General features: G+C 40.3%; 1 protein-coding gene across 2 annotated transcripts in view; it reads left to right on the forward strand.

The window, feature by feature from the left end:
• The window catches only part of Chn1 (chimerin 1), a 39,608-nt gene that overhangs the window by 10,417 nt on the left and 14,790 nt on the right, over positions 1-14,401 (forward strand). For both annotated transcript variants that reach the window (XM_028762973.1, XM_028762974.1), the window contains exon 2: positions 6,975-7,059. In XM_028762973.1, coding sequence (XP_028618806.1) covers positions 6,975-7,059 — 85 coding nt within the window. The remainder of the gene's footprint in view (positions 1-6,974; positions 7,060-14,401) is intronic.

The following is a 14,401-nucleotide window of genomic DNA, read 5'->3' on the forward strand; positions in this document are numbered from 1 at the left end:
TGTGTGTGTAGTTGCATGTATGTGTGTGTGTAGTTGCATGTATGTGTGTGTGTAGTTGCATGTATGTTCGTGTGTGGTTGCATGTATGTTCGTGTGTAGTTGCATGATGTATGGTTGTGTGTAGAGGTGTGTGCATATACATGTGGAGGCTAAAGGTCAACCTCAGGAGTCATTCCTCAGGTGCTATCTACCTTGTTTTGATTTGTTTTTGTTTTGTTTCTCTCTTGGCCTGGAACTCAGCTATGAGGCCAGGCTGGCTAGCCAGTGAACCCCAGTAAATTCTGCAGCACTGTTAAGAGTGCATGAAGCCATACCTGGATTTTTCACATGGTTCTGGGGACTGAACAGAGTAACATAGTAAACACTTTACCAACTGAGCCATCTCCTTAGCCCAAGGAATAATTCTTATGAATAGAATTAACAGTAATTCACTGTTTTTCTCCATATTCAAAATATTGCTTCATACACCATGGAGTAGAACCTGTTTTTATGGTTCTCATTCCATGGGAACAGAGCTGAGAGACTGTACTGACTCAGTAGCTGTCCTTCTACTACAGCAAGGCTAACAGCATGGTCTGGCCATACTGTATCAACTCGCCCTCTGGCTTATTGCTTACAGTTCAGGACATTGTTTTGTTATGGCCACGGTCAGTCTGGAAGGACTTTTATGGTACTTCCCTCAATTTTGAACTTTTCCCTTTCTTGAAGTATACAGTCACCAGTCTTCTTTCCTCTGCCATACTGATCGGAACAATGCTCTGTTCGCATTGTTGAGGTGTACATTACACACCTGGCGCAGACCCTGAAAAAAATCCTCCCCTGTGTGACTGTCTGTTCAGCAGCCAGCTGTGGCGCCCATCAGCACCTAAGCCCTCCCCAGCTGTCCCATGAATGCCTGGCTTCAGTCTGCTGCTACCACTGGCTTGTCCTATGCCAGGCACTTAACGCCAACCACTGCTTAAAACTGCTTCAGCAAGAGTCCCAAACATTTCTTCTCTGTTTCCATCTGAGGTCACAGCATTATCAGTCTGTTTGAACAAAATGACCAGCATAATGACAGTGTTAGTGGCTTAACTCAACCCAGACTTTACTCTGTAAATTTTTCTCCAGTGTTTGACGGCAGTTTTGACTAGATTTGACTAAATAACTGGCAAGAAGGTGTTGTGATGCTAAAGGCTCTCCTATTTTAATTATAAGCCCATCTTTGTTTGTAGGAGAGGGTGTGTAAGTTCATGTATTTACTGCTAATGTTCATAGCTAATATGATATGCATCTCTTTACACATTACTATCTGTGAGTACATGTGTGTGCATGTATATACTTTTGGAGAAGTGATCAAATTAAAGCTGAGATTGTAAATTTCATATCAAGTAATCAAAAATTTTAAGTTATCTTGATGAGACTAGCATTGGTAACTCAAAGTTGAAGACCATCTATCTCAGCCTGAAGGTGCAGAATCACAGTCACACGACACAGGAAGGCCATGAGTTCCAAGCCAGCCTGCACTGGATAGTGAGATGTTTTTAACAATAACAAGGTGTTCACTAAGCCATAAAGCTGAGGCGTGTGGAAGAAATGGCGCTTCCTGCCTGGAGGCTACACTTGTGTGTTCCTTCCATTCATTGTCTTCATCTTCCATTCACTGTCTTCATCTGTTCCTTTGTTTTTTTTTTGCTGCCCAGTACCATGCTGGAGGACTGAGTCACCCAAATGAGGAAGCTGCAGCTGAAATGTCATTGCCATCTTCGCCAGAAACCCTCACTGCCCTAATGTTCTTGTCACTTCCACTGGTTTACAAGGCCGTTTGCCTAAGAGGGATAATGAGGATGCTGCTGCCGTGTTCTTTGTTATCTTTATCTTGTGGCAGGGTGGCCTTTTTTGCTATTTCTGTTACTGGTATTTAAAATGGAGTTGTAAATCCTGTGACCATGGTGAGAATCAGGCAGCAGGTGTGTTCATTACAGCACACCCCACTGAGGATGACCTCACTGTCTTCCAAGCTCCTTGCCTGGGAGACATGTGACACTGGCCTTTGCCTCTTTACATACCTCCCATCTCACACCCTCTGTGCCCTTTTCAACCAGGCTTCGCTAGGACCTTCAATGATAAGTCTCTATCGGGCTCACTAATTAGATGCATCTTAGTGTTTAAACAGAGCATCTACCATGGAAGGAGTTGTTCAAAGGTAAAAAGTAATCATACTTGCTGTGGTAATAACACTGTCGTGTTTTTCCAGGTGCAGAAGAGGAAAGGGCTTTAAAGCTTGCTGATCATGCTACCTGGGCATGTATAATACTTTGACTGGTCAGTGTGGACCAACAGCTTTAGAGGCAACCTAGGAAAAATAGTTCTGTGTCCTCCTACCAGGTGGCCTTTCTAACTAACTCCATGCTGCCAAACACTGCTCCTTTGAGTTATCTTACCAAAAGAATCTCGAAAGGCATTGTTTCTGGTAAACTGATAGAATTGTTAGTATTAGCCCTCTCTCTCCCCATCTTACAAAGCCTGTGTGTGTGTGTGTGTGTGCGCGCGCACGTGCGCGCGCGCTAAAGGTCAGACAGCAAGCAGCGGGTAAAGTGCTGCTAGAGTCTCTTACTCATCAGAAGATCACTTCACTCCACTTAACTGTCCAAAACCCAGAAAGAACAAAAGTTTTGTATGCTCAGAAGGCCTTCAGGGCAGGCTGGAGAGATGGTTTAGCTATTAAGAGCCCTTCCTGGGGAACTGGGTTTGATTCCCAGTACCGACTTGGTGGGTCACAACTATCCAAAACTCCTGGTTCCAGGGTATCTGACACCTCTTGAGGCACCAGGCACACACCTAATATGTAGACATAAATTCAGACAAAACACTCGTACACATAAAACTTTAAAAAGAAAAAATTATTGGCCTTCAAGGAGATAGAGCATTTTTCCTAGTTTATATTCACTGCTAACAAAATCTTGCTGTTAGATTTTTCTAGTCCACAACAGTCTTAGTTAGGATTTCAATTGCTATGATAAATACTGCATAACCAAAAAAGAAATTTGGAGAACAAAGGATTTATTTCAGCGTACAGTTCATCATCAAAGCAAGTCAGGCTGGAACTGAAGCAGAGGCCATGGAGGAACACTACCGGCCTACTCACCATAGTGTGCTTAGCCTCCTTTCCTATGTAACACAGGACTGCTTACCTAGGGTGGCACTGCTCACAGTGAGCTGGGCCCGCCAACATCCATCACTAACCAAGAAAATGTCCTACCAGCCGGTCTTGTTGAGGCATTATTTTCAGTTAAGGTGCCCTCTTCCCTGATATGTCTAGGTTTGTATAGAATTGACAAAACAAACAACAACAAAAACAAATAACCAGGACAAGAACTAAGAAAGTGAGAAGGGGTGAGGACAGAAAACAGGAGGGCAGGAAAGCAAAAACCTCAGGTACTTTAGATGAAATGACAGTTGTACAATGCATGCCTCTCAGTTGTGTATTTATTGTGGCTGCAATAGTGTTTATTCTTTAAGGACTGACCAGTTGTAGATCTCTGATGCTCTCTGCTATATGTAGGGTAGAACATTCCAGGCAAAAGTTTCTGATGTCAGATTGGCATGGTGGTCCACACCAATAATCACAGAATTGACAAGGTTAAGGCAGGAGACTCTAAGGTTCAAGGCCAGCCTGGGCTCTACAGAAAGACCCTGTCTTTAAAAACAAGCACACAGCTGGGCAGTAGTGGCGCACGCCTTTAATCCCAGCACTTGGGAGGCAGAGGCAGGAGGATTTCTGAGTTTGAGGCCAGCCTGGTCTACAGAGTAAGTTCCAGGACAGCTGGGAAAACACAGAAACCCTGTCTCGGAAAAACAAAACAAAATAAAACAAAACAAAAACAAGCACACAGACAAATGGAATGGGTATATAGTGCAGGGGTAGTGTTTGCCTAGCATGTTAGCATGTGTAAAACCTACAGGTCCTAGCTCTTGTGGTCTTGGGCTTCTTGCCAAAGCTTCTTGTGACCCACTGCATACCGTCTTACCTCCATTTCCCTCTATTTCCTTCTTATCCCTCCTAAGCAGGGCCACTTTTGAACTTTTCATTATAGTTGAACGTGTGTTACTTTCTTATTAGCTTCATTTTAAAATACAACCATTTCTATAAAATTGTTAGCACAGGTCAGTGTCTGTAGAATTGTGTGCACCAAATACTACCTGTTTGCATTGTGCTAGGATCTATACAGATGAAGGACTGTTTCTTTCATTGATACATGATGGCATATTCTTTAGGGACACAATGTAACATTTTAACACAAGTATAGTAACCAGACCAATATAATGACATCAGCCTCACTCAAATATTTATTGTTTCCTTGTGTTGATAACATTGAAAATCCTATCTACTAGCTATTTTAATGTATACAGCTAATTGTTGTTAGCTGTAATTGTTCTACTATGATGTAGAACATTAAAGGCTGCTCATAGTTGTTTGTTTGTTTGTTTGTTTGTTTTTTGAGACAGAGTTTCTCTGTGTGGCTCTGGCTATCCTGGAACTCACATTATAGACCAGGCTGGCCTCAAACTTACAGATCTGCCTCCCTAGTGCTGGGACAGAAGGCGTGTGCTACCATGCCTCACTAAAGGCTATTCTTAAATCAGGTAGCACTTGCCTATATCCCTTAATGTGAGAAATGGAGGTGGAAGGGTTGAAGTTCAATGTCAGTCTTGACAACAATCATTATCAGCCTGTGCTACATGAGACCCAAGGTGCGAGAGGAAGGAAGGGTTCCTCTTATCCAGCTAATTCATTCAAAGGTAACTGTCTCCCGATTCCTTATCAGCTGCTTTCTGATATGCACATCTAACCTTTGATTAGAGAACATAGGGCTGAACAGTTAAAACTCTGTTCAGCATGTGTCATGTGAACAGATGCTCTGTGTCTTTTAAAGTGTCACATTCACCACTGCTCTCATGAAGCAGGAAGGGACTATGTTAACATTGGTAGTCAGTGCTGTTATATTTAAGTAATAAACCAAGCACCATCTAATATTTGTTGCATGGTGTAACTAATACGTACTTTTCATGAGACCTGGCAACCTGTAGGCCAATTTGTATCTCAAAGACTTTCTCCAAAGTACCTTTAGGATGTTATAGTGATTTCATCATCATATACATTTTTGCAAGAGCCCATGCCTGTGGTCTCCTTCACATTCCCATCAGATGAAAGTGAAGTTCATCCAATTTTATTCACTCTGAGGAACACAGTCAAGGGGCGTGAAGGGAATCTGTTGGTCTTGGGCCTTGTTCTAGCAAGTCCATGAAATACTTTCAATTTATGGGCTCTGAACATCATTAGCAGTCCAGAGGCAAGTGTGTGTTGCATTCCTGACCCTTTTCATAAAAGATATAAGAGGAATTATGGCCTCCTGTTTAAAATTAACATGAGACCTGGTCCTCAAGCTGGTTTGTTATAATCACAAACACATGCCTATTTAGAATGAGCTGTGGGTTATCCACTGCAGCCTCATAGGGGTATTTTTTTTTTTTACCAGTTCTATCTAGCACTTTGAATTCTGATATACTATATTTCACTGAATATATTAGGAATATTTTATTTGATATTTCAACGTCTTTGAACTTGAGTTTTATAATCAGTGGCGCTTTCGTGATTCACTCAGCATAGTTTTTCTGAATGAAATATGTTACACTTGTGACATTTTGGCCTTGAAGGAATAATACATCTGTGTAAAATATACACAAATACATATTCATATCCTAGAATCATTAGTTTATTTCTGAGACCCATTCAATAGATTAATATCACAGTTATGAAAAAATAACATTTTAACTATATTTTACTCTTTACAGAATTGTTTTGGTAAATTCACACATTGAAATCATCACTCTTGGTGATTTTTGCATATTTTCTGTTTCCTGCAGGAGAAAATTACCTTAATTAAGTCTAATTGGCAGTAAATTAACTGACTTCCTGTATCCTCTCTCTAGTACATTTTCAATCATGATTTGCCCAAAAGTTTTAAATATATATTATATATTTTATATGTATTTAAATATATTTATATAAATGACCTTCAAATATATATTTTTATTTTTAAGTATATGGGTGTGTGTGTGTGTGTGTGTGTGTGTGCGCACACGTGAACGCACGCACGCATGTATATATAATTTTTTTAAGACATTGGTTCACTATGTAGCCCTGGCTGACCTGAACATCATAGAGACCCGCCTGCTTCTATCTCTTTAGTGCTGGGATTAAAAGCACGTGCCACTACACCAGGCAAGAATTTTTTCTAATTCTGTTATTTAATGTGTAGGGTTCAGATTCGTAGCTGCTCTGTTCTGGTAATATTTTTCACCAGCATTAGACTAGAATCTTTTACTTTTCCTATGCATAAAAGACTGTGAGAGACAATGAAATGTCACAGGCCTGAAATGCCAGCCTTCAGTTTCTCATTAACTGTAGCTTTAGTAGGTGTGAAGTGCAATTGTTTGTTAACATAGTAAATGTCAAATGTTTTGAAGAAATTGGCTCTTTTTTATGATTCATTTGCACCCAATGTCACTTTAAGATTTGTGACCTACTGTTACCACAGAAGCTGGATCATCTGACGAAATTCTTAGGTTCAAGACATTGTGAACCCTGCTTCTTCCCCTTCAAGCCATCACACTCAGACATGCCAGTGTTTGCCCAACATGCAGAAGAGACTGCTTGTGCCTGAAGAGACTCATTGCAAAATTCCAAGTAGACATTGTTTCCAGAAGGAAATTGCAGTCTATTGATTTGATGTGTCATTGCTTCTAAAAGAAGAAATGAAGTCTGAAAAAACTGTCACTTGTCAGTTGTACTCAGTCAGTCTTTCTAAATGTAGCGTGCTGCATCTTGAGTTCAGTGAGGCTTGTGTAGTGCTGCTTTAACTGATACATGACAACCTCCTCACTCACACATGTCTCTCTCTCCTTTCTCCACTTTTTCCATTCTTCTTCAGGTGCATACTTTCCGAGGGCCACACTGGTGTGAATACTGTGCCAACTTCATGTGGGGTCTTATTGCTCAGGGAGTGAAGTGTGCAGGTAAGAGCCCCCTCTCCCCATTATGTCAACAGCCACGCTGAAGACTGGCTTGTCATCTGCCCCTTGCCTTCTCACTGGGTGGGAAGGTAGAGTAGTAGGGTATGTTTAAGTTCCAGAAAGGGAGAGGCCAGCTTGTTTCAGAAGCTCAAACGAGATGAAAGCAAGGTGGTTATAGTCAACATTTGGCCTTAGTGTTGCCGTAACTACATCTATAGATTTTTTTTTTAGGCAGTGTGCAAGGACATAGGTTGCCTTGGAAACTGAATTTTAAAGCTGACTTGTTAAGCAGAATTGTCCTTACTAAGTTTTTTTTTTTTAATCAAAGTCAAAGCTGTAAAAAAAAAAAAATCTGCAAATTTATGTTCAAAGATGATTATCAAATTCCAAAAAAAGCACTTAGTCATTAATATTTTCTTTGTGACACATAAAGATATTGAATGTAACAAATCTTTTCTGCGAAAAACGATGATGGTGTTTTAGGTTTACATTTAGAAACTGTTACTCATTAAGACACTCAATGTGGTGGGCTAAAGAGATGGCTCCGAGGTTAACAGCGCTTGTTCTTGCAGAGCACCTAGTCAATTCCCAGCACCCATATGGTGGCTCACAACCAACTGAAGCTCCAATTTCAGGGGAACCCAGTACCTTCTTCTCAGTTCTGTGTGCACAAGGCACATCTATGGTACGGGTGTGTGTGTGTGTGTGTGTGTGTGTGTGTGTGTGTGTACATATATATGCAAAATACTCATAAAATAAATAATTTAAAATTTACATTTAAATTTTTTAAAAAACAAATTCTTGGGGCTGGAGAGATGGCTCTGTGGTTAAGAGCAATGACTGTTCTTCCAGAGGACCTGGGTTTAACTCTCAGCACCCACATGGTCTGTGACTCTAGTTCCAAGGGATCCAACAACTTCACACACATGCAAGCAAAATACCAATGCGTATAAAATTAAAAATAAATTATTAAAAAAAACAGCAATAGAGATATTCTTGATCTGGGCATACTGTGTCGTGGCTTTAATCCAGCACTTGGGAGGCAGAGGCAGGTGGATCTTTGAGTTCAAGGTCAGACTGGTCTACAGAGTGAGTCCCAGGTTAGCCAGGGCCACACAGAGAAACCCAAGCTCAAAAAACCAAAAATGGAAAAAAAATTCTTAACATGTAAAAGCACATTTTAAAGACAATTTAAATTTGTTTCCCTAAATTAAAATCCTAATACCCCTGAATAAATGTAATTTTCTCTGTCCTACCAATGTGTATGTATCCACATGCACACTGCAGGAATTTGTTATATTTTGTGAAATGAAATAATAATTCGTGTCATGTGAAATTTATTGGTATAGAACCACTATTCTCAATACTGCCCACACTGCCTATTAGCATGGCCTTAAAACTATTATTTAAAATTTAAATATGTAGTATTTGCTCTAAACAGTAAATATGTTTATCATTAAAGTTGAGCTATTTAATTTTCAAAACTGAAGCATCTTTCATGTCTTTTAGCATAAAGCTTTTACTCAATATATGCTAACAGGGCTGGGGATGTGATTGAGTTGGTAGAGTAGTTGCTTAACATGCTCAAAGCCCTGGGTTCAATCCCTAAGACCTTATAGAACTAGTCATGGTGTCACACACATGCAGTCCCAGCACTACAGAGGTGACAGCAGAAGGCTGAGAAGCTCAAGATTATATTTAGCCCATTTGTGAGTTCGAGATCAGCCTAAGAAACATAAGACTCTCTCTTTTTTGTTTTCTGAAGTATACTAAAAGTAAATTATTTCAAAATAATAATGACCAGACTTAACACTGTATTACACTCATTTCTCTTACCCTATTATCAAACTGGATATTTTTGTTTTCATTAAATGCAGACATTTTGTGTGTGTTACTAATTTGCATTTTCTCTGAGTATCAGAGCACAATATGTATTGCGTGTGAACAGGCCAAGTATCTTTCTCTTTCCAACTATTCTCTGAACATCAGTTTCTAGACAGGCGACACAGGCCAGGCCCATCAGCATGCTCCCTGCCATGGGGAGAAGGGTTAAGAATGGCACAGTGGGACTCATGTGTACGGAGGGATCCTCCCCAGAGCATCTCAGCTCTGTATCCGGTCTTGAAGTCCTTAAGGAAGCCTCCTTGGATGGCTGTGCTTTTGTCTCTCAACTGGAAGGCAGTAGCAAGGACTGGAAAGCATGATATCAAATATGATAGGAAGACCATCAACATCAGTACCTCTCAACCTTCCTAATCCTACAACCCTTTAATATAGCTCTTCATAGTGTGGTGACCCCTAACCATAAAATTATTTTCACTGCTTCTTCATAACTGTAATTTTGTTACTGTTATGAATCATAATGTAAATACCTGATATGCAGGATATTTGATGTGTCACCCTTTTGAAAGTGTTGGTTGACCCCAAAGGGGTCACAGCCCACAGGTTGAGAACCACTTACCTCCATTGTTCAAAGGCAGATGGCACACTCCATCCACAGTAGGGTCACCTGCTGAAAGAGTGACTGTCTTAGTCAGCCTCATTTGTCTTTTGTAAGACATCCTTGACCAGCTGATACCAAGAGAGTTCTTAGCATTTGGCAGTCACTAACAAAAGGTTTTCTATCAAAGAATGTGTACCATTTACGTTTTGAAAGAGTGAAGACCATGTACATAAGAATTCTGACAGCCACCAGCGAAAAAACAGACCCACTGTGTCTGAATATATGGTAATATGCTATAGTCCCAAATTGTATTTGGAAAAAATGTCTTGGGACAGCTGTTTTAGTGATAACATAATAAACAAGTAGAAATAAAATGATCTATCTCTACCCTTCAGCACCTACCTTAATAGCCTCCATCTCTAACCAGGGGTAAAGGGCAAAAGAAAAGGGGGGGTTCATTCTTTCCATTAATACATTATATAATGTAAGCACATGCCAGCCATTGTTTTTAATGGGGGTTGGCATGGGACTTAGTAGGCTGCTTCCACGCATGGTTCATTCCCCAGCACACATTTTTTTAAAAAACTGAGTATAATGTGTGCTGAATTGTACTGTTCCAGCACTTAGGAGAAGGAAACAAGATTAGAAGTTTGGGTCTTTCTCAGCTGCATATCAAGTTCAAGTCAGGCCAAGGCTATAGAAGACCCTGGCTCCAAAACCAGTCAAACAAACAAACCACAAACCTACCATGATAATCTTCAGAAGACAAACAAACAAAAAATAATCTTTTCTTCTACTTTTTTTTTTTTTTTGGTAAATAGGGTCTACAGTAGTAGATGTAGCCTCCAGCGCTCAGGTGGTAGAGACCTACTGAGTTTAAGACTAACCTGGTCTACACAGTGAGTTCCAGATCAGCCAAAGCTACGTAGTGAGACCCTGTCTTTAAGAAGAAAAAAAAAGACAGTTTAGACTTAATTAGTTCTGTTTAGATAGCCAATTACATTTGTATTGAAGTTTTTAGATCTGATGTGCCTCTGGACTCATCTAGCCTTTGAGCTCCCTACTTTACCTAACCAGAATTCAAAGACAGAATACTAGAGAGTACAAACTCGCTGTGCTCGGCGGAGGAACGGCCTTCTCATTCCTGGGAACTTTGCAGATATGATCTATGTACCTGTACAGCATGTGAGATAAGGTCAGAGGACTATGAGTTCAGAATAGTCTGGACTGTGGAGCCAGAGCCAGCCAATAAGCCGGGGTGGGGTGGGGTGGGGGTGGGGGGTTGGCTCACGCCTCTGGTCCCAGCATTCCGATGGCAGAGGCAGATGATCTCTGTGAGATGAAATGTAAGTTTCCACATTTTCCTGTTATTATGTAATCACTGAAGTTTATCAAACATCCCTCTCCCAGGAAATAAGTTATTCCAGGAAAGTAATTAATTATTCTACCAGAATTTCTAAAGCGTATTTATTTTAGCCTTACCAGAATATCCTAACAGATAATGCTTAATGCAGGCTGATGCCTATTTTAAAGCAGACATTTCACCTGAGGTTAGATGATGAAGCTCCTTTGATATTTTCACCACTTATTGTCATCACCATTATTGTTGTTATTATTACTGTCATTGTTGCCCTCTAACAGGAGATAGAAGGCTTTCTCCTAATAATAGAAGTTTTTTAAATTTACTTATTTATTTATTCACACTCCAGATTTTATTCCCCTCCCCATCCACCCTCCGACTGTTCCACTGGGTATGGGAATATCTCCAACCCACCCCTCTGTCTCCATGAGGCTGTTCCCACCCCCCACCCCCACCCCACCTGACCTCTAAACTCCCTGGAGCCTCCAGTCTCTTGAGGTTATAGGTACATCATCTCTCATTGAACACAGACTAGGCAGCCCTCCGTTGTATATATGTTGGGGATCTCATATCAGCTGGTATATGCTGCCTTTTTGGTGGTCCAGTATTTGTGAGATCTCAGGGGTCCAGATTACTTGAGACTACTAGTCCTCCTACAGGGTCACCCTCCTCCTCAGCTTCTTTCAGCCTTTCCCTAATTCAACCACAGCAGCTTCTGTCCATTGGTTGGGTGCAAATATCTTCATCTGACTCTTTCAGCTGCTTGTTGGCTCTTCTAGAGGGCAGTCATGATAGGTCCCTTTTTGTGAGCTCTCCATAGCCTCAATAATAGTGTCAGGCCTTGGGACCTTCCCTAGAGCTGGATCCCACTTTGGGCCTGCTGCTGCACTTTATTTTCCTCAGGCTCCTTTCCATTTCCATCCCTGTAGTTCTGCATGGCTCTCCATCACTCCTACATCCAGAAGTTTTTTTAAGTGTATAAATATTGAACTTTTAGTTTGAAGAAAAAAAGAATAACTTCTATTTGTATTAGTACCCAACAGTGGTGATTTTCCTTGTAAGTCAATGAGAATCTAAACGATCCCTTTTAAAAGTTTTATGTAGTTTCTTTTGGTTAAAAGTAATATTTTCATAAGTATTCCAAGATATAAGCCATTTTTTTAAATTTTTTATGAAAATAATGACTTGTGGTATCTATTAGAATGTGAGGTGTTCGCTTTAGATAGGGGACAGATGGCTCAGCAGTTAGGAGCGTGCACTGCTCTGGCAGAGGACCCTAGTCCAGCTCCTAGTACTCACATCCAGAGCTCACAGCACCTGTAACTCCAGCTCCAGGGCAGCCAGTGCCTCTGACCTCTGCGAGCACCTGAAGGAACATGCACATTCCTCCCACACATAAACACACATATACGGACCTGAAAATAATGAACATCCTTCATGTGAAAAATACAAGAGAGGTATGTTTAACAGTAAGATGGTTGGCTGTAGATGTAGTTCAGTGGTGGGCACTCGCCTAGCCTATACGAAGCCCTGGTTCAATCTTTAGGGCCACAGAAAGAAGAAATACTTCATAGTTATTTTAAATATAAATGTTTATAAAATAATGAATAATTTTTTTCCAAAATGTACATTACCATAATTCTGTTACCCTTTAATCTATCCTTAGAGTGTAAATGAATGTTGGTTGTTTACTTCAGAACATGGGTCTCTGTGCTTTCTAGCAGTGCAGTATGCGGATGTGTAGAAAAGTCATTGCATACATAAGATAGCCTGAGGTCAGTAGTCTAAGTGACATAACTGTTTCATTAAGAAAATGCAGAATACAGTGTAATGTGGATTCTATAACTCTTTTTTCTGTCTTTGTTATATATTTTTATCATGAGAAATTGGAGGGTGAAATATGGTTTAATAGTAACAAAGTTAGCCTACAAATCTGAGAGCTATAACAAATGATATCTATGTACTTCTCACTCACTTCTAGTTCAACAACTTCTGGAAAAACAACTGTATATGGCATAAGTAAATAAATATAAATAAATACAAAATAATCTTAATGGCAGATGCTGTTAATATGCGATATTTTTTCAGTGTATGGTTTGCAGAGCATGCTTGGGGTTGCTTCATTGCACTGTGAACTCAAGAATATAAAATAATGCTAGATTTTTTTTTACATGTATGGGGTTTTACCTCCATGTATATCTGTGCATCACTTCCATGCCTGGTACTGAGGAGACCAAAAGAGGGGGTCAGATTCTCTAGGACTGGAGTTACAGATGGTTGTGAGTCACCGTGTGGGCCACCGGTGTCAGTCCTTTAGAAAGCTGCCAGTGCCCGTAACCACTGAACCGTCCCTCCAGTCTCTGGTGCTGTACTTCAGTTCTGTTGCCTTTGCCCTGTGGTCTCCCAAAGGGTTTCCTCTTGAATCCTATTGGAAATGTAGTCTCTGAAATTATTCCCATACTTTTATATTGTTAAATGGGATAAAGAATATTTGTCTAGTAAATATTTCCTTTAAGTTTTAAGTCTTGAGTTCAGTTATTGCTTGATGCAGTTTTGACTGAATCACAAATACATTTAATAACAGGCTATATAAAATAGGAGATGACGCCAAACTATTGAAAGATAAATCAATATAAGACTGTTAGTGCCATGTATATGTTTTGATATGTGGATGCATCAGGTTTCTGCTTGGGTTTTCATTTTGAGGTTATATGTGGGGAAGGATATGAAGAAACAAGAATATAATGTCTAGGTTTTATCACTGCTTTTTAAAAGTCCTACAAGGTCAAGCACAGATAATAATTTCAAGACTGATACAGGTGAAATATAGCGAGATATATATATATATATATATTGGTACAATACACATTATTGAACAAAAGATTGAAAGTGTACAGTTCCTCTTCAGTGCTGAAATAGTACTCAGCATATACAGTGTGTTGTGAGCAGGAAGGAGTAGGTGGGTGGGCAGAGCATAGGCTGGTCAGTCAGCAGTCCAGTCATGGCTCTGCTCTTCAAGCTCAGTAGCCTGAGCACACTAATGACTCATTTTCTTCATCTGTGCAATGATGGCTTGTTCCAAGCTGCTCTTCCAAAGTCCACATGTGACCTGTGTTACACCCTGAAGAGCAAGACATAGCCAAACTAATACTGATGGCCAAGTTTCAGACACTTAATACATTTTAAAAGAGTTCTCCAGCTGGCTTTTATTTCACTTTATTTTATCAATAAGTATAACACCAACCATCACACACACACACACACACACACACACAAATCAGTCATGAAAAGATATTTGTATTAACCAAGAGAAAACTTTGAAATCTAGGAAAAGTTGGAACTAGAGAGATGGCTCAGCAGTTAAGTGACTTCTTGCTCTTTCAGAGGTCAGGAGTTCAAATCCCAGCACCCACATGGGGTGGCTCATAGTAGCCTGTAACTCCAGATCCACGGGATCCAGTACCTTATTTTGACCTCTACCTGCATGCATGTGGTACACACACACACACACACACACACACACACACACACACACACACACA

The sequence above is a fragment of the Grammomys surdaster genome, unplaced genomic scaffold, assembly GCF_004785775.1.
Source record: "Grammomys surdaster isolate TR1022 unplaced genomic scaffold, NIH_TR_1.0 136, whole genome shotgun sequence".
In the NCBI taxonomy this organism is placed as follows: Eukaryota; Metazoa; Chordata; class Mammalia; order Rodentia; family Muridae; genus Grammomys; species Grammomys surdaster.